The sequence below is a fragment of the Mesoplodon bidens genome (assembly GCF_964165515.1).
Source record: "Mesoplodon bidens genome assembly, chromosome: 1".
Lineage (NCBI taxonomy): Eukaryota > Metazoa > Chordata > Mammalia > Artiodactyla > Ziphiidae > Mesoplodon > Mesoplodon bidens.
The window spans coordinates 80,593,621-80,618,174 of NC_138176.1; the positions used below are offsets into that span (position 1 = coordinate 80,593,621).

Consider the following 24,554-nt stretch of genomic DNA (forward strand, 5'->3'; position numbering starts at 1 on the left):
AGATAACCATGTCTTTAATTAGACAATATAATCTCTAAGTTAATGTGTTTTCACATTAAGCATGTTTGAGCTCACACTTCTTATAAAAAGGCCTGAAATATCTCTATAGCTGAAATATTCAAAAAAAGTTAAAGGCAATTGCTCAAATTTTAAAGCAAGTATGTTCACTCTGCTTGGGGCAAAACATGAAAATATTTAGCTGAATAGGGAATAGTTTATGAAGTTCTGAGTAGCTAAAACAAGAGTGCTTTTTTTTAAACATTGCAAATGACAATTTTGTAATTTTAATAGAAACAAAGAATACCATGAACAAGTCTCTTTCTTAGAGATTTTGATCTTGTCCAGAGGCCAAAATAAATGGACTCTTTGATCCTCACTGATACTCTGATAGTACTGTACAGGTGCTTCAGTGAAGGGACTGGAAATGACCTGTGAGCTGCCTATTTATGATGCTGCCCTAACTCCACCAAACTCTTCCACTAGTGGCCTAGGATGAAGGACAAGGCCCTACACTCGCCAGATGGCCAGCATTAGATAAATAAGCTATGGAGGCTCCTGGAACCTACAGTGAGGTGTGGTGGTGTTCCCTGCTTCTGAACACTTGGGTAGGGTTTGGGGTAGGAGTGGGGGAAGCTTGCCTTGGAAGCATGGGGAGTCAGACTACATTTGTGCAGGTGGGAGAGCGCATATTTTGTAGTAGAGGCTTGTTTGTGGATGAATGTTCACTTCTGTGGACCAGCTTCTCTTGACTTAGCCCAGTATTCAAGTGGCTACGAGAAGAGAAAGCAAATTCCACTCTATCCTGGGAGCCACACTAACCTTATTTTGTGAATTTGGAGTCCTCTGCCTCATACAGTCCGGCTGAGGTACTGAAAGCAAGAAAAATCATTTTGAAATATAAATTAGATCATGGCACATCTGCTCAAAACCTTTTCTGTGGCATCTCATCACTCTTGGGTTAAGGACCATACATGGTCTGGCCCCTGATTTTGCCTCTGTTCTCATTTCCTACCATGCTCTGCTCATTCACTCCACACCAGCGTTCTGACCATTTCTCAACAACACCAAGCCGGCTCCAATTCCAGGCTCTTTGTCCCTGTTGCTCCCTCAGCCTGGACCAACTGTGGGCTTACATTATTCCTCATTTCATTCAAGTTGCAAATGTTTCCTCTCCACAGACACCAACCCTGTGTGCCCTATAGAAATAGGGCAATTCCTCTCATTCTCTTTTTCCTTAAGTTGCTTGATTATTTTTATTTATTTATTTATTTATTTATTTATTTTTGCGGTACGCGGGCCTCTCACTGTTGTGGCCTCTCTGGTTGCAGAGCACAGGCTCTGGACGAGCAGGCTCAGCGGCCATGGCTCACGGGCCCAGCTGCTCCGCGGCATGTGGGATCTTCCCGGACCGGGGCACGAACCCGTGTCCCCTGCATCGGCAGATGGACTCTCAACCACCGCGCCACCAGGGAAGCCCAAGTTGCTTTATTTTTTTAATAGTACTTACGACTTCTTAACATTGTATCATCTTTTTATTAATATACCTATTAGGTATAAAGTGCCATTTTTATAGGTTAAAAAGTCCTAATATCAGAAACTTAAATGATACTGCCTAGTAGATATACATGCAACCTGTTTATCTTCATTGATGTATTTTTTTATGTGAAAAAATTTCATGCAAATTAACTTCTATTAGGAAGAATGCAAGTTGGTTGGATTATTCTATTCTATTTTATCGTCTATATAATTTTATTTTATAAGTTTTGTTTATTTTGTAAGGAAATTAGCTATTGTCACAAAATGTTCTTTTCAAATCACATACATTTATTATATATAAATTAGAGTATAAATATACCTATATAAACCATTATATAGTTTATGAAAACTAAGTGCTTTGCTAACATTTACTTCACATCGGGTTCTTTTTACATGTGTAACGCAATCACGATGAAACAGAAAAACACTCCACAAAACAAAAGCTCAAGGAAATAAGGCTAAGGAATGAATTAAGGTATTTATAAGTTATGAAAATTATAGCTTATGGTAAGTATTCTAATCCCACCGAATATGAGGAAGGACAGAAGAAGCTTAACTGGAATTTAAAATTGGTTAGCAAGGGGAACTTTCCTGCTTACGTGGTTGAAAATAACCATCTTTTTTTTTTTTAAATCAGAGAAGCCTTTGGATTTTCTTCTCTGGATTTTTTTTTTTTTTAATGAAAATTACCTTTTGGAAATTGTTTAGCTATCATGTAACTCCAACTTAAGCAAACTGACTATGTCCAAAGCTGCTATAGAAAGAAACAAGACTCATTCCCAAGTTGTTCTGGGATAATAACACATCATCTTATTTATGAGAAGACAAATTACATAATTCAGTCTCTCCCTATTGTATCCTGATTTTAATCAGAAAATTAATATATTAAGAAATGTAAAAAATAAAAAATCTTTTCACTTATAATAAGTAAAATTAAATTATTCAGTAAGGATAAAACAATTTTATAACTTTAAAAGTTTTGATTTGAAATTTATAGTAGAGATATAAGATAACTGTTTATCCACAGGATATACTGTTATTAGTGATAAAATCCAAGTGGATATAAAATATCTGGAAAATGCACAATATATATTTATGCTTCTTTGCCAGTTATATCCAAATGATAGCTCTTTGGATTATAGTCTGATGATAATTTCTCTTTTTCCCTTTCTCTTTTCTTTGTCTTTATATTTCCAACTGACTTGACTTAGGCTTCTCTCTAATTATCTGGAACAAGATATAATTTAAATTATAACCAAGTATTCATTGAACCCCATCTCTTAAACAAGACTGAATGAGTAGATGAGACAAGTTAACAAAACAGACTTGAATTGAAATATAATTTTTCAGGTCAACACTGGAGAAGTTGAATATTCATTGAGCTATATGCCCAAGCTGAAAAAAAATTAAAATATCTTTTAAAATTTCTTTGTCTAAAAATATGAGAATAATATTGGGGAGGATAGTGATTTTGCAAGAAAGTGAGATAAAGCCTAGTCTATAAAAACAAACACTTAGGATAAAAAAAAATTAGGATCCAAATTATTCATAATAATAAAGGAGCCTCCTCTTTTTACAGGGTGCTGTTAATATATTGTTCCCTTAGAACATAAAGACTTAAGAAAAAATAGAAGAGGATCTAAGCTATGAAAAGCAAAAATATTAAGAAATATTTCAAATATACGAGAAACCAGTAAGACACATATTCACTTGATAAACATTTAGTGACTGTTTACTATATGCCATGTAATGTCAGATACAAGGCAAATTTAAAATTTTAAGACAAGGCCTGTGCCTTTGAAGAACTGTAGTACTGGTAAGTGTCAATAAAATGTGTGAATAAAAAAGGAGAAACCCATCTGCAGGAATAAGCAAAGGAAGTAAAATTTGACTTGAGTTTTGAAGGATAAATCACAGGATGAGAAAGGGGTAAAAGGCATTACAAAAGGAACAGCATGAAAAGGCATAAAAGTATGAGAAAGAGATTAATAAGTTCATGAAATGGTGACATGATCAGATGTAAGTAGGTACTTGGATACTTGGAGGAGTGATGAGAAAGGAGTCTGGGAGGAGTGATGAGAAAGGAGTCTGGGAGGAAAGCAAGAGGCTGGTTTGTGAGGGGTCTTTTGTGCCAAGACATAGGCACCCCATTGTCGAGAGTACCATCCAATATGCAATTTAGTAAGGTAATTTCAGTGGCTTAATGGAAAAAAAAAAAGGCAGAACGAAGAGAATGTACAGGTAAGACGAACCTACATAATTATGTATTTTGTCATACATAGAGAATACATTTTACTTTAGAATAATGAGTGTTTTAAATAACTGTGGGCTGCTCATAATTATGAAATGTTTTTAGGCAAGGCTAGGTTTATGGAGGCAGGCCTTGAGGAGGACTAATTACATAGTAAGTTAATAGCATTAAGGCTTCAATGTGATGTCTGATGCTTTGGGATGAGGACAGTTCTTTTATATTCAGCTCTGTCTAAGGTATTTTAAAATTTACATAGCTTTTATTTATATATTTTATTTCCATTTTATTTATGTACCTTTATTACCATCTTTAAACATCTTCTTTTAAAAAATTAATTTCAGAAACCTCTCCTGAGAAAAGTGAATACAAAAATAAATCCTGTATGACTGCAAAGCTAATAAGCAATACATTTTATTGGAAAATAAAATGTAAAATTAAGTCAACTAACCATTTATTTGAGAATGGCAATGGGTCTTTAAAGTTCTTCTGCAACAAATGTGCTTTTTAATTCCATCGAGTAGGAAAATTTTAAATCCATCTTTCCAGTATACAACATTGAAAAATAAAACCTAACAACTCCAAGTTCTCTTTCCATTGTTGAGCACAAAACCATACGCACAAATGCACAACATATGTTCTCATAGTTCATGCCCACTGATTTGTTTGTATATTGAACACAATGGTTTGCTTCTTTTACGTTTCTTTAAAAAAAAAAAAAGTAACATTAACTTTCAAGAAAGACTCCAAATTGCCTATGTGAAGAAAAACCTTAAAAGTCAGACAGAATTTCATCTACATGGCTTAAATACATCTTTTAATCTTATGATGTAATGGCAGTTGTAAAACTTTTATGCATAAATAACAGATTGGTCAAGCACACAGACCTTCTAAGACCTCCTCTCTGGACAACATCCCCTAAGTAGGAGTCAGTGATTACCAGTCTATGTTCCATGCTAAGGTGCTCAAGAAAACAGCTTTGTATTGTGTGACATATAGAAGTGCAGCAAATCTTTTTAAATTTTCATGTTGTTTTGGGAAGCTTTTTAAAAGAAACTGTAAGCCAGCATACGGAAAATTATAAACATGGCCCAAGTCTGCCTGGAATCTAATTAGGGATGCCTTCCAGCTGTTGCCAATGCCTGGAGCCTCTACTTCATCTTACTCTCTCCTTCCAAACTACCATGGAAAAGAAAGTTGAACAGCAGTTCTACTGATCCAACTTGAACTGAATGAGGCGGCCCAGTAAAAAAGAGGATGAAAAATCAGCCACCTTACTTAGTATTCCTGTACATAAAGCACTGCACTATGAAAATCCAGTCTAACTGGGGAGAGTTACAGAAGCAAAATTAATGCTAAATAAAAAATTATATGCTTAACCAGTAGCCAAGAACAGTGTTATCAAGGTTATGATTAAAGACAGAATGCAGTCTCACGTTTCCCCATGTGTAGAGAGGTTAAGGAATCCATTAATTATTTTTCTATTTGTACTACATTCCCCAAACCAGACACCTATGATAATTAAAGAAGGTCTGTAAACCATTAGCTTTGATAAATGTCAGGTCTCTGCATCACAGATTTGCTATTTTTTCTCTCAATATATTAACCTGAATATTTTGTCTTTAGCTGCTATATATATATATATATATATATATATATATATATATATATATATATATACACACACACACAAGTGTTATATATATGTTATATATATATATATATATACGAATGTATATATAACAGGGCTTAAGGCATAGCATATTTGGAAAACACTGATCTGGGTCTTTAAGGATAAATAAGATTTCAAATAGGCTAAGAAGAGGGCAACTGTGGCACGATTTTACCTCTCTCTTTTGTTTAATCACTTACTTTCCGCTAAATTCCCCTCTATTTTCTGCCTTCACCCACCTCTTCAAGTGTTTGTCTGTATCTTGAAAATACTCTCTCTTTGAACCTGCTACTTTTTAAATTACCACACTATTTCTCTCTTGCTTTTCTTTCAAGGCTAAAGCCCTCACACAGGTTACACACACTCTTTTTATTTTTATACTCCACTTAACCTTTTAATAACTTCTCCAGAATCAAAACTATTTGAGTTTTGGGAGGGGGATAAAATGATGACTTTCTTCTTAAAATAGTGACTTTAAAGCACTATAAAAATTGTAATAATAACTAGAACTGTCTGAAAGAATGTTTCTTTGCAGGCAAATGTTGTTAAGTTAAGTAATCTGCCTCAAACTGCTGTAGACATATTTTTGAATGGCTCACCCAGAACATATACCTCATAAACCAATAGCATACTGTGGGGTTGGGGTGATGGAGAAATGATTTCTGTTTACCCTCAGTGCAGTGTTCCATCCCATTAACAGCTTTACCTCTAAATATGCATGACATTTCCTTTTAAAAAAATCTTCTGATTAATGTTTCAAATGCACAGACCAGTCCTGACCTAGTGAATTAATTCCCTAATATTGAATCATTCTGGCCAAACATGAGTCAGAGTAATAAAGTTCCCCAAGACACTTAGCTGTTAGAACATCAGGGACATATGTGAACCTGTGAAAAATTTCACAGTCTCAAGGGAGACAGAATATTTAGCTTTTATGAAAGGCCAGGGTAAGAGAGAAACAGCATTTCATTTGTTTCATATCTTTTTTTAAAAATTGAAGTATAGTTGATGTACAATATTATATATGTTACAGATGTACAATATAGTGATTCACAATTTTTATGTTTCATGTTTTATCTTTTATGAATTTCAACATTTATTAGAGGAGACTCAGTTTGCTATCTTTTTTTATTTATATAGGTACAACGATCAGGTATAGCATTTAAACACAAATTTTACAGACACTCGCTAATGTTTCACTTTCTATTTATTTAGCTTGATTTTTTAGACCATTTGGCAACTACAATCAACATAGGATTAACTGTTTCATCAGAATGTTGTATATGGTTGCATAGTACCAAATACTATTTTGTTTCTGCAAAATGGAATACAAATATGAAGCCAAATAGCATGGCTTAAAGTCAGAATATTCTCCACTTTGAATTTTGATTAATGCCTATTTTGGTTAATGTTACTATGATCTACCAATCACCCGAATAGAACTTTTCTGAAAACCGTCTAGTTTCTCCTCTACTTCAAGTTATGTTCATTCAGGTATTAAGTAATGTCCATTCTATCACTAACAGTCTCTTAAATTTTTGTTCTCTTTTCCTCTCTTACTATTATGACTTATCAACTTCTCATTTCTCATCTGAACAACTGATTCTCCTGCTGTAGAATTAAAGAAATAATAATGAGTCATTTGAAGTATAGTAGGCATTTTATAAAGTCTACAAAGGAGAACAAATTCTAAATGTTAGTTCCCAATAACTGTTCTACAACATGTTAACTACAACTTAGTTATTGAATAGCAATTTCCTCCTACTCTTTTCTCTCTACTGGGATATTGAAATGGTATTTGATGACAAGAGAAAACCTTGAAAGTCTGACACCTGAAAAGGCTTTTCCGCTGTATAGGCATTGTGGTTTCATTATTATTTTCCACGTACCTCCATGTCCCCTCCTTTGGGTGTTAAAGTCTTTCATGCTCCCTCCACTGTAGTATTACAATACCTCAAGATTATTACTGAATTGCCTCATCTTTAAAAGCTATTATTGATTCTTTAAAAGCATCAAAATGAACATCATAATTTGTAAAAAAAATATGCTGTATTCAAAGCATTTTCTTTAAGAAATGTGTTTAAGAGTTTGGTGGCTTTTTGTTGTTGCTCCTTCTGTGTCATTATTTTTACATTTTATACACTGATGACTGTATTCTATATTCTTAAGAGAGATTATTGAAAAGGTACTCATTTGTAGCATTCAGTCAGTAATTCATCTTCCTTGACATGTTGGAAAATTACTCCCAGAGTAGATTAAATAGGCCTGAGTATCTCAAACAATGACCCAGGAGCCCTGGAGACTGGGAAGAGGGACCCTGAGTCTACCTTAGAAGGAAGGGGTTGAGGGTGGGAACCCCTGCCAGCAGCTCTGCTTTATATGTTTTGTATACTGGGCTATTCCATCAAAGAAATGCACTTGAATAAAAAGGTCCACAGTTAAAAAAAAATGGAGTTTGTAAATCACAGAACAAGTTTTAAGTCCAACAAGGAAATAAACAAAGTTACCTATGGCAGACAAACATGTGTGAACTGGTCAGCTTCTTGAGGTCAAAAATAAGTAATGGAGAAAGAGACAGCAGTGTGGTTCCTGTGTAGACAGCCAGGGATGTGATACTAAAATCCTGCTTCAGAGACCAGGGGAAGGCCTTCAGCACTTGGGAAGTGAAATAACACTTATGTGACAAGAGAATGTGGCTTGACTACAGTTTCACACAAAGATTTAAAACTAAGAGACTTACAGGAGGGATCTGAAATTGCAACAGATTCTTTTAGATTCAGCATTCTTTAAGAAATAAATCTGTTAACACCAAAGTTGTGTCATGTCACCCCTGTGCTCCAAGCCTTCCAATGGCTCCCATTTCACTCAGAGTGAAGTCAAGATTCCCTGCCTTGGCCTTCATTGCACTACAGGATCTGGCTCCCTTAACCACCTTGACCTCACCTCCTCCTACTCTCCCCTACCCCCTCTCTGATCCAGCCTAGCTGGACTGGCCTCTTGATGGTACTTGAGCACACCAGGGGTGCCCCTGTCACAGGGCCTGTGTGGTTACTGTCTGCCTGAAGCAGCAATACTCGAGACTCCCTCCTTCACCTCTTTTCTTAGTGAAGCCTTCCCTGATCTCCATGATATTGCTCTCTTCACCCTTAATCCTTAACCTCTTAATTCCCATCCTGTTTCCTGCTATGTTTTCCTTCTCAGGACATACTGCCCTCTAGCACACTCTATATTTTATTTATTTGTGTCTCCTTGCACTAGAATAAATCCCACGAGAACAGGGATTTTTGGAGGTTGTGTCAACTGATATGTTTCCCAGTGCCTAGAACAGTTTCTGGCAGAGTAGGTGCTCAGTATTGAATGAATGAATGAATAATGAATGAATTTCAAGGAAACAAAACCAAGAAGCCCAATTAAATCAAGGGTCATTACCTCATGAACCATTAAATGGTAATGGGAAGCTTCATGAAGGCTCACACTGAGTTTGACAAATTAGTCAATGCATAGTTTTCTTCCCTATAGAACATCTAAGGATATGCATTTAACTTCGGGAATCTCCTTTATAAGAATGAGAAATAGTAACATTCACCTACCTCACAGATTTGTGGTGAGGATTAAGTGACAATATAAACATTTGCCTCAACAAAATTCTAAATTACTTATGTTTTTTGTTTTGTTATTTTGACTTCTGAGATCATTCAGAGCCATATCAGAAAACAGACCTGAAAAGTTCTATTGTTGGAACCAAATCATTAAATTATTCTAGCAATTCTCAGACTACTGATCCAAATGGCCCAATTTTCTTTTAAAGGCAAACAATTACAATGAATTCCTCAGCTAATTCAGACTATGTACAACACTATAGAAAATTAGGATATACATGTATTCATCTGGAGACTGAGGGAAATTAGATCAAATCCATAGTTTGATTTAAACAAGACCCTGAAATAAAGTCCACTTTCTTCAAGTTGTCATTGTAGTAGAACGGTTCTAAAAAAGGTGCTATATCTCCTAGCACCTTTAATTTTAGGATTTAGTCCTTAGAAATTCAGTTGCTTTTTGCTCTTGAGACAACTGCTTTGCCCAAAATAGGAATTTTTTTTATCGTTCATTCTATGGGAGAGCAGAAACACATTAATAGAGAAGGTGTCTCTTCAAAAGTTAGAACTTTGAAACCTGAAATAAGCTTTCAATTGTAGAACATAGGAGGAAAAACACAACTGCACTTGCAGCTTGGATAGTACTTAATTAAATAGTCATATGCATAGAGTAGGTGTTAAATAAATGGTGAAAAAAAGAGAGATAAAGATGGTAATAAATAGTCTTGGAACATTAAAGGCTAAAACTGTACTGCAGTGTTAATCAGTGTGGTTTCTGATGAGCAACTTCACTATCACCAAGCAGCCTGTTAGTGATCTGGCATCTCAGGCCTCACCCTAGACCTTCTGAAACAAATTTCTGGGGAAGAGCCCAGAGGAATAAATGCTTTAACAAATTCTCCAGGTGGTTGATAATTTTATTAATAATTTAAGTATTCTTATAAATTCTAAAAGGTAAACTAATAACATTATCCTTAATTTATATATGAAACAAATGAAGAGCAAGAACAGATTCCAGTTTTCCCAAATTGAATGGGAAAGCCAGTTTGAAATGAGTTTCTGGTTCTTAGAATAACTATATTTAGCTTTTTGTTGTTTTACTTAAATAAGATATTCATTTATTTCTACTCTAAAGATAAGCTATGCAGCTATACCAAACCCATCCTGTCAACCATCTGAGTAATGTAGTGGAAAATCATAGTTTTGGGGGTTGGAATTCTAGTCTCATTACTTACTATGGGATTTTGGCCAAGACACTTTACTTCTGTGAGCTTGATTTCTTCTTATGTAAAATGTGGATATTAATAATTATCCCCAAGTTATGAGGCTTAGAGAATATATTGAGAGATATATACATAATACATATATAGATAAATAGATTAGAGAATATATATTAGAGAATATTATACATATACAAAATATATTCCTTAAGTGTCACATAAATGGTACATCTCCACTCCCAATATTTTATCTTCAACTAAATCCTTTAGCTAGAAAATGTACAATTAAATTAATTTCATAGCATTACAAAGACAACCAAACAAGGATCAAAGAAAAAACAGATTTCAAGTATTTGAGCTTATATTTTTATTTTAAGTGTGTTAAAAAATCTAAACTAAATTAAACTTTAATTTGATGAGTATGAATTACTCAGTTTACATACATTTATTATACATTTATTATGACCTTATCTATGCAAGAACCTGATGTGTTCAAAGGATATAACACTGTCTCTAACCTCATGATGTTCAATCTCAAAGATAATTTTTAAGTCTAATAAAACAACTAAAAAATTGTTGAGCTCTTCAGATTCAAGAATATGGCACAATATTTTTATAAATTTGTAATAAATTACAGATTTATTAAAAATCTTAAAATTAATGATCACTATGGTATACATTTATAGAATATACTATATTATAATATAGTATATGTTTAGTATATTATAATATAGTATAATATATGTTTAGTATAATTATGGCATACATAATACAATTAATATAGTATAATATACTATCAAAATTATAGTATAGATTGATAATTATAGTATAGACTAATATAGTATAAATTAATAATTAGAATGGAGCTCGCAAGTATAGAAAACTCATGAATTTTTGCTAGGTAGGAGAGCAGAGAAATGGGGTCAATTAACTTTTTTGCTTTGCTTTTGTTTGTAGACAGAAGGAACTTAAATTCATTTACATGCTGATGGAAATGATTTTGTAGAGACATAAAAATTAATAACGAAGGAGAGAAACGGTACAATGGTAGGACTCAGGCACGTGAGGAGGGGAGAAGGAGCTCTGGGAGGCACGTGTCTTTGATGGGTTCAAGCACTTCAATGCCCTACTGGAGGAAGGAAGGCAGAGACATGGCTGTCGATGCCCGTATGTCAGGAAATTTTATACTGGTGATAGGAAAGAGATAATTCACTATTGCTTCTTTCCTCTCAGTAGAATTGTGAAGAAAAGTAATGAGCTGATGAGGGGATATTGGCAATCTGAGGAGATGAGAAATCTTGAAATAGTAGTTCTGAAGAATTGGATATATACTAGAGGAAGGTTAGAGGATCACTGGGGCATTTTTGCGTGTCTGTTTCGGATTTGTGGTCATGAATTTAATTTAATCGAGTATTGGTTGCCACTCAGGTTCCTACTACTGTGTCCACCTACTGGTTGGACCTTCTCAGACTCTGAACGTTGCCAAACCATGCTTATCCAGCCTGTATGGACACTGTGCATGGAATAATCCAGTACTCTCACAGGGTCCTGTTAGTTTCTGCAGCCTTTTTCTCATCCAGATCTGGTTCCCTTACCCTCTCCAGCAAGCTGGAGAATGACCAAGTATTGAGAAAGCATATCAATGTATCTCCTCAGCAAGGGTACAGTGACCTAGCAATTATTTTCTGGCTTTTCTCCTGCCAGGTGTAGGTGGTTAGTAGACTAGTGTTGGTGATATGATGGATACATGATACTGATTCTGCCCGGTCAGTGGAAGGAAGAGTCCCATTTATTGCTTTAAAATGATCAACAATGTTCTTTGTTGGAAAAAACCATGTGCAACATGCCTTTGAATTCTAAGAATTCTATCACTTTTTTGGCTGCCACACCTTATTATACCCAAGAAAATGTGTATAAGGGTGTAAAATGATCAGAGAAGTATTGGAGGGGAGATGAGGGACATAGAGGGTCTGGAAGGATACAATGGTGTTTTTCCAGAGGAGAATGAAGAACATTCTAGCAAAGGGAATTCTGCTTAAAAGGGAACAGGGGTGTTAAGGGGCATAGCCCTTGTGGGAAAGTATAAGTACCCTGGCAGTGATAATCCAAAGAGGGTATAAATGGAAAAGTGTTGGAAGATTGTACCCGAATCTTGTCAGAGGCCAGATTTTGAAGGTCCTTATATGGAATGCTTAGGAACTAGGCTTTAGTCTACAGGTAATGTCAGTTTTTAAAAGATTTTTAAGCAGGGAGTGGCATGATTTTGACTGTGTCGCAGAGATTTCACTCAGGTCTTAGGGTGGAGTGTGGATTCAAATGCTGCAGGCAATATAATCATTTAGGAAGTTAATGAAATAGTGATCATAAAGCATGTGAAATTTCAATCACCATGAAGCCTAGAACAATGTCTTATTTTAAAACTCTTTATTGTACACCTACTGAGTGGTAGTCCCTGGGGTGAGCTAGCATTCAAAGCTGAATAAGATGTAGTAATGATATTCAAGAAAATGTTTTAAAATGATTGTTTATTGAAGGAATTTGAAGTAATTAATCACTGGCCTTTCCATTACCCAATTTTTAATTCTTCTCATTTAGTGTGGTACTCTTAATGTCACTGTTTAAACATACATCTACTTTTGCTTGTCACAGCCTTAGCAGGCTTCCAGCAGATTCAGCCAAGCATGACGACAGCAGCATGCCAAGTGTGACAACCAGCAACAACACACACAATCTCCAAGTGTAGAAACTTAAAAAATATACCCCTAATCACCTCCTGGACATTTCAGAACAAAAAATATATGAGAAACCCTGGTGGATAAAATATATTAAAATTGAAACATGGAATTTAACTTTTTGTACTTACAGATTGAAACCGGAAAATAGATATGAGTATACCCACAGCTTTTAAAAAGAAAAAGTAGCCAGTTCTTTTAAAGTTAGTATGTGATTGAACATTATGGAGCTGTAGCTCTAAATGTAGAAGAATGTTTACTTCAAAACTATATAGGACTTCCCTGGTGGTGCAGTGGTTGAGAATCTGCCTGCCAATGCAGGGGACACGGGTTCAAGCCCTGGTCTGGGGAAGATCCCCCATGCCGCGGAGCAACTAGGCCCATGAGCCACAACTACTGAGCCTGTGCATCTGGAGCTTGTGCTCTGCAACAAGAGAGGCCGCGACAGTGAGAAGCCCGTGCACCATGATGAAGAGTGGCCCCCTCTCGCTGCAACTAGAGAAAGCCCTCACACAGAAATGAAGACCCAACACAGCCAAAAATAAATAAATTAATAAATTAATTAATTAATTAAAAAACTATATAATACTTAAAAGTTTTCAAACTATTTTCATATATGTTATCTCAAGTGCTATAATATTTGAGATTATCATTATTCCTATCCTACAGATGAAAACATGGAGTCTCCAAAAGATTAAATTACTCATTCAAGGGTCATAGAAATTTGCTGAATCAGTACTGTAATTCAGATTTCCTCACTACATATTTTATGTCTTTTCTGCTCTGTCACATTGCCTGCCAGATGGAAATATTTAAATGATTGTTTATTCATCTTTTCATTCATTCATTCGTTACTTACATGTATTCTTTGTGTCTATTAGTACAAAGCACTAGATTGGTGGCTGTGCGCTTTATGGAGGTAATAAATCAGTCTTGCTACTCAGGGGGCCAGCGTGTGAAGGAGGTGGAAAATCATGCCTAATATGACAGTAATAGAAATAATTATGTAAGGTCATCATTGGAATAAGTATTTTTGGCTAAGGAATCATGGAAACCTGTATAGGGAAGGTGGTATTTTAGCTGAGTCTTAATGACTTAATGACTTAATGAGTGGCTGGCATTTGGGCCAAGTGAGATAGGGTGTGAATTCCAAGGAGTGGAAATGGTATGTGCAGAAGGAGGGAGAAAATCAAGTATAAGACGTGCTCGAGAAACAGTGAATCATTCTTTTATCTGGAGTAGAGAGTTTGAAGACAGGACTAAGGTGCTTACAGATTTCATGGCAGACGGAATGGGGTGATGAAAACAACAAGGGTTTTGTTGAAGCCACACAAGTTTAGGTTCCAATATAGGTTCTGCTGCTTAGAAGCTGTATGACCACCCACAACTTGTATAATTTCTCTAAAACATTCATATATCATCCATAAAATGAGGACATTTGTTAAATATTTGATACATATTTTTTGAAATAATAAAAATATTTTATCTTCAGGGTGGATGTGAAGATCAAATATCAGGATGTTTGAAAAGCAACTGGCACAAGAAGGCCCTCAGTAAAAATCACTTTCTTTCCCCATTCTGTGGTAGTCAGTGGGAACTAGGAATTCCCTAGTTTGCTGAGGGTGGTGATGTAGTGATAGTCATGTTTGAGTAAAGCCAATGTGTTGGGTGAATTAGAAGACAGAGGGAGTAAAGGAGAAGACACAAAAAGTGTTTTTTGAAATACAGCACACAGGGAAATGAATGTCTCAATGAAGTTACACTCTTGGAAATATTTAATATCTGGAATGAGAAAAGAACATTGCAACACACTCTAATTATATCAAAGTAAAGTACAGAAAAAGATTACATAAAAACTAGTTCCATAATATTGCTATAGGAAAAAGTCCGAATGAAACTAAACTTTGAAATAAAAGACGTTTTCATGCTGAGCTCCTATTAGAAGCAGGGGCTCCAAGCCTTTTTGGTCCTCCCTTCTTTGATCTCTGGGAGAGGCCATATGGATGAAACAAAATGATTCGAACCCTCGGCACCTGGATATATTACCGCCTTTCAGGACAGCTATTCAGGAAACTCACCAGAGTTACCTGAATAGGGATTCACTTCAAAGGGTGTCTTTTTAAAAAGACTCATTTAAAAGTAGGGACTTTGATCATAAGGGTGTGCCAGTAGCTTACTTGACCATGATTCTACTGTCAGAAAAATCCATATGTTCAAATAGGAAAAGGCAGCTATTTGTTGAATGGTGTTGTCTATTGAGCCACTCTCTTTGAAATGGATATGTGAGGTTTTAAAGCCACCCTCTCCGTTTGCTCTTACATTCATTTTCTAAAGCCAAAGCGAGGCTTGGGAAAAACTCCTGTTTCTTCCAAACTTCTAACCATAAACATTTTTCTAAATATTTATGTATTAACAAAATATTTATGAATGTAATAAGTGAACTCTTAGTAACTGATCTTTATTGTGTACTCTTAGGTGGTAGAACACTACTTAAAACTAGGTCTTGGATAACAGAAGTGGATGGAAGAGGAAGCATGCATGACCCTTGATGTTTATGATCTAAGTGGGGTGGGGGGGAATATTTCTGAATGTACCACATGCCTATGAATTGGAATGATCAAACCCTACTCCCCTTTGCTTCCTTGAATCTTCCTCCTGTGAAAGTGACTGAAAGAATTCAATTACTTTTTCAGGGTTTTCAACACTAGGGTAATTGTTAATTGATAATTTCATATCTAAAAAGAATACTTTATAAAGTACCGGGAGACACATTCCTTTGCTTCTACAGCCCACTGCTGTCCGTAGAGGAGGCCTACATAGATCTTGTCTTCCTGGACCAAACCCCCAGACCTCCTGACTATGTGCCTGACTGTACACAGTGTGGCTGCAGTGGTTGGCTATGGACAGGCAGGAGGCCCAGCTCAATCAATCTCTAGAAAGAGCCTATAATTAAAACTTGACACTTAACATTTCCCAAGAGATCATCTGGAAAAAATCTCACCATACTTTTCAGTACTTTTTATTTGAATCTTCATCCTAACTCCAATCTTTCCAATGTATCTGCTTTCATTCAGATTCTAATCTCTATATATCTCTGTACATTCTCTGCTCTAATTAAATCCTTCTCCCCTTCTAACTCCCTAACTCCTTCCAAGGAGCCTTCTGTTACTGAAAGTCTGTAATTAGCAAAATCCTCTATGATCTCATTTCTTTCCTGGACATTTCTTCCACCTTCTTGCTCTAGCTGATTGCTGGCTATCCTCTCAACTTAGGGCTGGTCTTCTACCCTTACCCCAATTATCGAAGAGTCTGAAGCAGGGACTGGGTATCCTCTTAGCTCCTCACTGGCACTTCTACACAGTTTGGCTCCTGTTTCTTTTTAAAGGTGCAACTTTTTTGAAAAGTCAGGCAACAGATTAGAGACTCACTATCTTTCCTGTTAGAGTCCCTTATCCAATTCCAGGCCCTGCCCTCCCACCACTCAGTCATAGATGATTCCAGCAACTGGCTCACTGTGCTCTTTAATACAATTTCTCCCATTATTCTTAATGGTCTAAATATCCACCCAAGTGATCCATCCAACTTCCTGCCCTTCTAATACCTTGCCTTCCTCACTTCCAAAGATGTTTTCCTCCATCTCACTTTAGCACCATTCCCCTATCATTTCTAAAAACTGCACTACTTATGAAATTTTGATTCCAAGCATGCATTTCTCCAACTACCATTATCTGTCTTTTCAGCTTTCCAAGTATACTGTGGTATCCTCACTTCAACCCTAGTCAGTCAATCCATTGACCCTGGCACTTTTTTAGAGAACATAAACCCCTTATAGTTTCCCCCTTTTTCTTGCCAAGTTTAGAGTCCACAATCCCACTCTATTCATTTGGCAGAGGTCCAAATCTAGTTAAATCCACCTCTTCAATAGCGCTTCTTCTGCACACAAGTACCTGAACATGGAGTGAGAAAAACAAGCGATGACTGGTCTCTGTTTAAATTTATGACCACAAACCTCAGATGGGCTCTCATTGCTGCCCAATATTTTTACAGTACTGCTCTACTTAATTCGCTTTCTCCCTGTCCTAGAATATTTTCTATCTCTGTCTTTAAACCTTAAGATCCTTATTCTCATCTAATGACCTCATTTGTTATTTCACTTAGAAAGTAGAATAATTCAGAAGAGAACTACCTCATATTCTCCAAAACCAAATCTTTCAATCTCTTTGAATCTGTACATCCATACCCTCCCTTCTTTCATATTAAAGTGAGTAAACTGGTAAAGAATAGCTAAAGCATTTTGGAAGAAGAAGAAGTAAAAGGACTTACATTCCAGATATCAATATTTATTATAGAGCTATAGTAGTTAAGAGAATGTAGGATTGGCACAAGAATAGACAAAGAGACTAATGGTGCAGAATAGAGTCCAGAAACAGACCCAAACATGTACATTTATCTGATTTATGAAAAAGATGACACTGTAGTGAGGTAGAGAAATTATGACATTTTTAATAAATAGTGTGGATCAAATGGATTTACATATGGAAAAAATATGCTTGAATCCTAACTTATACCATGTTAGAAATTAATTCCAGATGAATTGTAGATGTAAATAGAAAAATAAAGCTATAAAACTTAAAAAAAGACCACTGTCATGATCATGATTTAGTCAAAGATATCTCAAATAGGACATAAAGAAAAAGATTATAAATAAGCCTACAATAAAATTAAAACCCTCTGTTCATCAAAAAACTTTATGAAGAGAGCGATGAATCAAGCCGCAGAATGGGAGAAGTCATTTGCAATACAAATATCTGACAAAGGAATAGAATATAAAAATAACTGCCACAAATCAATAAGGAAAAGCCAGCATCTGATGAAAAAACAGGCAAAACAATTGAATAGATACAAGGAGATATCCAAACAGTCCACAAAAATATGAAAAGATGCTCAATTTCTTTAGTAACCAGGGAAACACAGATCAAACCATAATGGTATACCAGTGCATAATGACCAGAATGACCAAAATGAAAAAGACAATGCCAAATGTCAGCAATGATGTGAAGCAAATAGAACTTTCCATACATTGCTAATGAGAGAGTATAGTGGTGGAACCACTTTGGGTAACTGCTGGACAGTATCTACAAAAACTGAACATACACATCCCGATAATCCAGTAATCCCACTTTTTGATAGATACCCAAGAGAAACATACACCTGTATTCACCAAAAAACATTTGCAAATATTTTTACAGCAGCACTATTAATAATGGTCCAACACTGGAAACAACCCATGTCATTCAACAGAATGGATGAATAAATTACAGTATATTTATATAAAAGAACACTATTCAGCAATTGGAATAAATGAATTATATCTACAGGCAACAACATGGATAAATTTTACAAACATAGTGTTAAGAGAAAGAAGCCAGACCTGAAAAAATACCTTCTCTACAATTCCATTTTTATGAAGTTTGAAAACAGGCAAAATTAATCTAAGGTGTTAGCAATTGGGAGTGTGATTACCCTTGGCAAGGGGCAGGGGTTGTTTGTAAAAAGAAATTAATTTATCAAATATCCTATTACAAATACACATTATTTGAGTTACCTTTGCATTTGTTAAAAATGATCATCATGGTATTTCAAGTGGGAAAAATGAATAACAAAATAGTAAAAACACAAAATTATTGCCCAAGATATGAATTCAGCTCAGACTGCCAATCTTTCCAACTCTAAAGTCTGCATAAAACATATCTAAATTTTGCAAAACTCATAATTCTCTTTCTGAGGCCTTCACTATATTCTCTTTTAAGAAGAAATGATGTCATGTCTACATGTCTTTATTTGAAAAACTATTTTTAAAAAAAGGTGAAAAAATTACTTTGAAATAAACCAAATGTAGCCAGCTGCTTTCTCAATTAACCTTTACGTTACCAGTCTAACTTTGAACACCTACAGTGTTGTTTCTCAAAGTCCAGTGTACAGAACTTCTGCATCACTACCTCTCTTGGAATCTACTGCCACAACTATTTAAAATGGGGTAACAATAGTTACTACCTCATAGAATTGTTATAAAGATTAAATGAGATAAAAATGCATTATCTTGGAACACAGGAACTGCTCAGTAGATGCTAGCATTTAATACTAACACTCAATTTATATTAGTACCATTATTAGCATAACCTGACATGTTTGTTAAATTACTATTAAGTTCTGAGCTCACCCCCAGACCACTGAAGCCGAGTCATTGGTTGGGCCTGGAAATCTGCACTTTAGCTACTACCATTTGGCTAATTCTTTCTGCACAAATTTGAGAATCACTGTCCAGAGATTAGGGCTTACTTATTTGTTCCTCACAGTTCCAATATAGGGATCTGCACACAATGAATGCTTATTGACAGGCTGGCTTATGTTCAATATTGCCAGACTGATATGACATAAATTATTAAAGAATCTGGAATTTATTAAGATTTGTGCAGTATAAGATTTTTACATTTTGACTCCAGCAAAATATAAAGGGAGGATTGTTTTGTTACTAGTATCAAAAGTAGCTCCAGCTTCAATCACTTAAAACTCTTTATAAATGTGAAGATATTTGAATTCTATCATATTGCACATAACCTATTCTTTCCCTTAATATAATTCAATCCATTTACATTTTTATTGCTTTTTTTAACTTTAGAGGATCCAGAAATCATAGATATGTACTCATGGAGAGGACAAATGACCACATTCTCTGGGCTTGCATTATGAATATTAGACCCAGAACTAGGCTTCTATAACCACTTTCTTTCTTACATCTGTGTTCATTTAAGGAAGGTTCCAGCAATTTGTCTAAAAGGAGAACTGAAAGTGCAAATGTCTTCAACTGTTTAATTCAAACAGAAATTTAAGTCAAATCACAGTAGTTATTTGAAATTTTTGTCTATAAAACAGTTACACAACTTATTACACTGAACAGAAAATTTTAATAAGGAGAATAAATCTTCTCATGAGATGTTTGCATTGAAAAGACAGGAGAGTCAACCTTTGACAGCAAATAAAATGGAGGATTTATTTCCACCCTCATGTCTGCTTCATGTATTAACATAAAGATTAAAGGACAAAACCTAGATATTTTATCAGTGCAAGATAATGTTTAGGAACTAAAGAAGAACTTCTTTATTGAAAAGTCTTAAACAAATGTTCTATTGTGAAAGATAAATTCATACAATTTAGTTATATGCTTTTCAATTACTCTTGGCTATCTGAATAAATCTAAATTCTATAAATTTAGTTTAAGAGGTTCAGGGAGCCTTTATGACTCATTTATTTCATAAACCAAATATAAGACTGTTTGGATTAGACATGAAGAACTTGACCCACAGGCCATCAAATGGACTTGTTATTTTCCAGCCAACAATCTTCTCCTTTATAAATACCAAATGCCCTTGACTTTCTGATGCCACAATTAACCTTTAAAATGATTCTGAAGTACAGTGAGTCTTCTTTACTCTCCCACTGAAGAGAGGAAAGGACTGTTTTTTTTTTTTTTCTTTTCTGGCAGTGATGCTAACTTGTGACAGTTTGCTAAGCAGTAGAAATCGTGTATTAAGCAAAAGTCTCTGCAAGACAGAGATTACTACAAAATAGTCTTTATTTTTCCAATGGATACTGGCTACTCTTATAGGATGCAATTCCAAGAACAACTTCACTGAAGCAAGGGTCCCCTGGAACTGAAATCACAAGACTCATACACTGAAACCACTAAGGCTTTTCTTCTACCTCTGTCCAGTGGCAGCTGGACCTCTGCGTCTCCTAGCTTATCTCAGTTCCACAGGCTGAATTTGGACATGCAAATCAGTTATAGTAACCTACATTCTGACAGGATAGAGTAAAAATATAAAAATGAGTGAACACCCTAAGTAGAATATTTAGCTGTTTAGCAAAGCAACGATAATACTAAAAACACTTAAGCATCCTAATGATCTGCTTTTTCTTAGAGTTAATCAGAAAATTCCCAGATGTGTGAGGAGCAGCAGAAAACTTCAGATGAAGTTTAACTCATGCTGAGCATTTACAACTGTTATCTTCTCCCATTTTGAGAACTACCCTGGTAATTACACATTGACTTCCTTAGTGATCCTGTAAGAGAAAATTACTTATCAAAGACCCAAATAGAGTCACATGTACACTGGTCAGATTTTACACTCCCTTCCATACATTTCTTTGGCCCCTCTTCTCTCTGTGATTACTTGTGGCTTGGATTATTCAGTCCCAGACTTAAGAATAAACCAAGAGGGACTTCCCTGGTGGCACAGTGGTTAAGAATCCACCTGCCAACGCAGGGGACATGGGTTTGAGCCCTGGTCCGGGAAAATCCACATGCCGCGGAGCAACTAAGCCCATGCGCCACAACTACTGAGCCTGCGCTCTAGAGCCTACAAGCCACAACTACTGAAGCCCGTGTGCCACAACTAATGAAGCTCTCGCGCTTAGAGCCCATGCTCTGCAACATGAGAAGCCACCCCAATGAGAAGTCCACACACTGCAACCAAGAGTAGCCCCTGCTCACTGCAACTAGAGAAAGCCCGTGCACAGCAACAAAGACCCAACGCAGCCAAAAATAAATAAATTTATATATTAAAAAAAAGAATAAACCAAGAGTCCAGAAAAAATTTGGTCTGTTTTCCTTATCAATGATGGTGACTGTGAATTCTATTGTGACACCTGAAACAAAATGTGAACATGCTCAAAAGCCAAAATAGATTTAGAAAAGGAGAACATTTCTGGAGACCTCTGGTTGGTAGGTGGGAGTTTACAAGTTCTGATCTCATTTTAAAACTCTGAAGGCCGTTCACAGCAGGCTCTGAGAGTAAGGAAAATGAGACTAAACTAGTGATGAGACGTTCAAGATCATCAACAGGACATTCATTTTAATTCCCACTACAACTAAATGCATTTGATCCATTCATTCATTCACTCATTCATACATTTAGTTCCCCATATCTTCTGCAACTCCAGTAAGTTAGGAGCTGGATCATAATTAAGTGCTTAATATATCTCCAAGGAATAAATATATGAAGCAGTAACACTTACTTTCCAGTAATAAACTGACTCCTGGACGGTGTGCAAATAGGCTGGACATAGTAGTTCTCCAGTTTAACTCCTTCGGCAGCAAGCTTGTCAAGAGTGGGAGTCTTTATCTCCGATCCGTGGTAACCCACATCTCTAAATCCCTGATCATCCGCTAGGATGAAAATGAGATGGGGCTGGGAGGTGGTAGTTATGCTGGGCTCCAGTCTCTCCCCAGTTTGAGGTCGCAAAGCCCCTTCCTCTTCCTCCTCCAAGCCCTGGCCCCAGGACAGGTAACCGTAGGTGAGGAGGCTGAGGACCCAGAAGCCTGCCAGCGCCCCCATGGCTAGCATCTTTCCAGGCCAGACCCAGGCCTGCGGAGGAAGTGGCGGAGGCGGAGGTCCCGTGCAGCCCCTGGGGGCCATTCACTCTGGTCCAGGCAGAAACTCCAAGGCAGAACAACGCACCGCGCGCCGCCGCTGGCGCACACATGCACGCAGGAGGGGTAGAACCAACAGGCGGTGGAGGTGGAGGGTCTCCACCTGGAAATAAGTCCGTGCTCCTCTCAGCTGTCAACACGTCCAACAACTTTAATCTTCTACACGTGGTGGCTTAGGGAATGGGACGTGTGGGAGAACAAGGAGACGCTTTTCTCCATCAAATCGCACTTTCTCCTCCTCCTCCTCGCTCCCCAAAGTAGCTTCCACACAAAAAGTTAATGCCTCCACCCAAAAGTTCTCAAGAGAGGAAAAAAAAAAAAATCAAGTAAGGAATTGATAATCACCTTGGGCAGGAACTTTTCGTGGCCAGAACTTTTCGCCCTCGAGGTGGAGGAGTGAGGTTCTCCCGGGGACGCGCGCACAGTTGGTTGCGGGGTCGACCGTAGGTCCGGCAGTCCCGTCACCTGGAAAGTACTGGGAAGTGGAACCGCCGAAAAAGAGCTCTTACCCATGCAGATAACAAGCAGCATGCAGTGAACCGGCCTCCGAATCACTCTCTCCACTTTTCCAGAGCTATTTCTCTCGGTCTTCTCCGAGGCGTTTGCCAATCTCCCCGACACTCACCAGGCGGCGAAATAACAAAAACAGCCCGCTCTCCTGATCTCCCTCCACCGCTGACCACCTCTTCTCCGCAGGAACTTCGGGCAGCGGTTCCTTCTCTCCGCCGCTGGAGCGCACGGCGACCGAAGTGGGTCCCTGACCCCGTGCACGCTCCACGCCAAGCCCACTTGGTCTCCGCGGGGTTGGTGGCCCGGCGGAGGCGCCGCAAGCTGCGTGCGTTTTGTCAGAGAACTTACTTAGTTTTGGCACTCGGAGTTCTTTGCTGCCTCCACCCTCTTTTCTCTCCAGTGAATCACAGAACTGTACTCTCTGCTTTAGCTCCCCCAGGAAGAGGGGGAGGGGTAAAGCCGGTTTAGAGGTTCGATCTTTTTCCTTTTCGGGAGGAGGAGGGAGGAGGGAGGGGAGGTTTTGCCGGAGAGAGAGCTGTCCGCTGCTTGAGCCCTGCTGGATCCAGGGGGATCCGCCTGGGCTACCGCTTCCCTGGGTCTCGAGGACTGCCCTCCATCCTCCGGAGAGGGGGAAAAACGGCGGCGGGAACGGGGAAGGGTGAAGTGGGCGCTTCTCCTCACGGGTCTGCAAATCAAGAGCCCGCTCTCCCATTCCGAATGCTGTGCATGCAAACTTTTTCTAGCTTCTGGAGGGAGTGAGAGAGGAAGAGCGGGAGAAACAACACATTGCGTAGATAACACTCCTTCCTTCCTCTTCTGGTTTTCCTTTTCTAGTCTCTCTCTCCTCCCCCCAATTTTTCCTACTTCTTTTATTCCCGCCTCCTTTTTTTTTTTTTTTTTTTTTTAACAGTCCCGACTACAAGTTGAATTCCCTTTCCCTATTGCTGGCCTTTACAGCCTGACTTCCTCATTAGCGAATCTCTACATGAAGATACTGAAATCGCCTTCTCCTTACATTTCCACGAACTTACCCTTAGCGTGTCTCCAGCCAAGAACATGGGGAGGAAGAGGAGTTACACATCTCACCCTCAGGAACCACGAGGCCGGTCTGCACTCCTGTAGTACAGAAACCACCATTTCCCATCTAGAAATTCGGGGAACTTTGTCCCCCCCCACACTTTTTTTTATAACTATGTGGAGTAAAGCAAAAGCTTGTCCTGATTGTGAAGATATGCCTGCTTTTACTAGAGTCCTGTTTTTAAATCCCTGCTCAAAGACAGGAATGGGATTTATAGTATCCGTAGGGGGAGGCAATTAATGCCAAGAGCCACTGAGATATGCTTTCTCCCCTCCCCAAATTCATTCAGTAGTTACTTATTGAGCACCTACTATGTGCTGGCACATAAAACGTCAGATTCTCCCAATTGCCTAGGTATAAATCTAAGTTTCATTTAGCCCTTTACTTATTTTTATTTATCTACTTATTTATTTTATTGAAGTATCGTTGATTTACAATGTTATATTCTGTCCTGTTGCTAAAGTTCCTGTTA

The 24,554-nt window shown here is 37.3% G+C and overlaps 1 protein-coding gene across 1 annotated transcript in view; it reads right to left on the reverse strand.

The window, feature by feature from the left end:
- Nucleotides 1–23,416, reverse strand: part of ARSJ (arylsulfatase family member J) — a 64,237-nt gene extending 40,821 nt beyond the window's left edge. Inside the window, exon 1 of the mRNA XM_081232260.1 lies at nt 22,080–23,416. Within this exon, the coding sequence (XP_081088386.1) occupies nt 22,080–22,480 (401 nt within the window). The 5' untranslated portion in view covers nt 22,481–23,416. The remainder of the gene's footprint in view (nt 1–22,079) is intronic.
- Nucleotides 23,417–24,554: the final 1,138 nt, after the last annotated feature.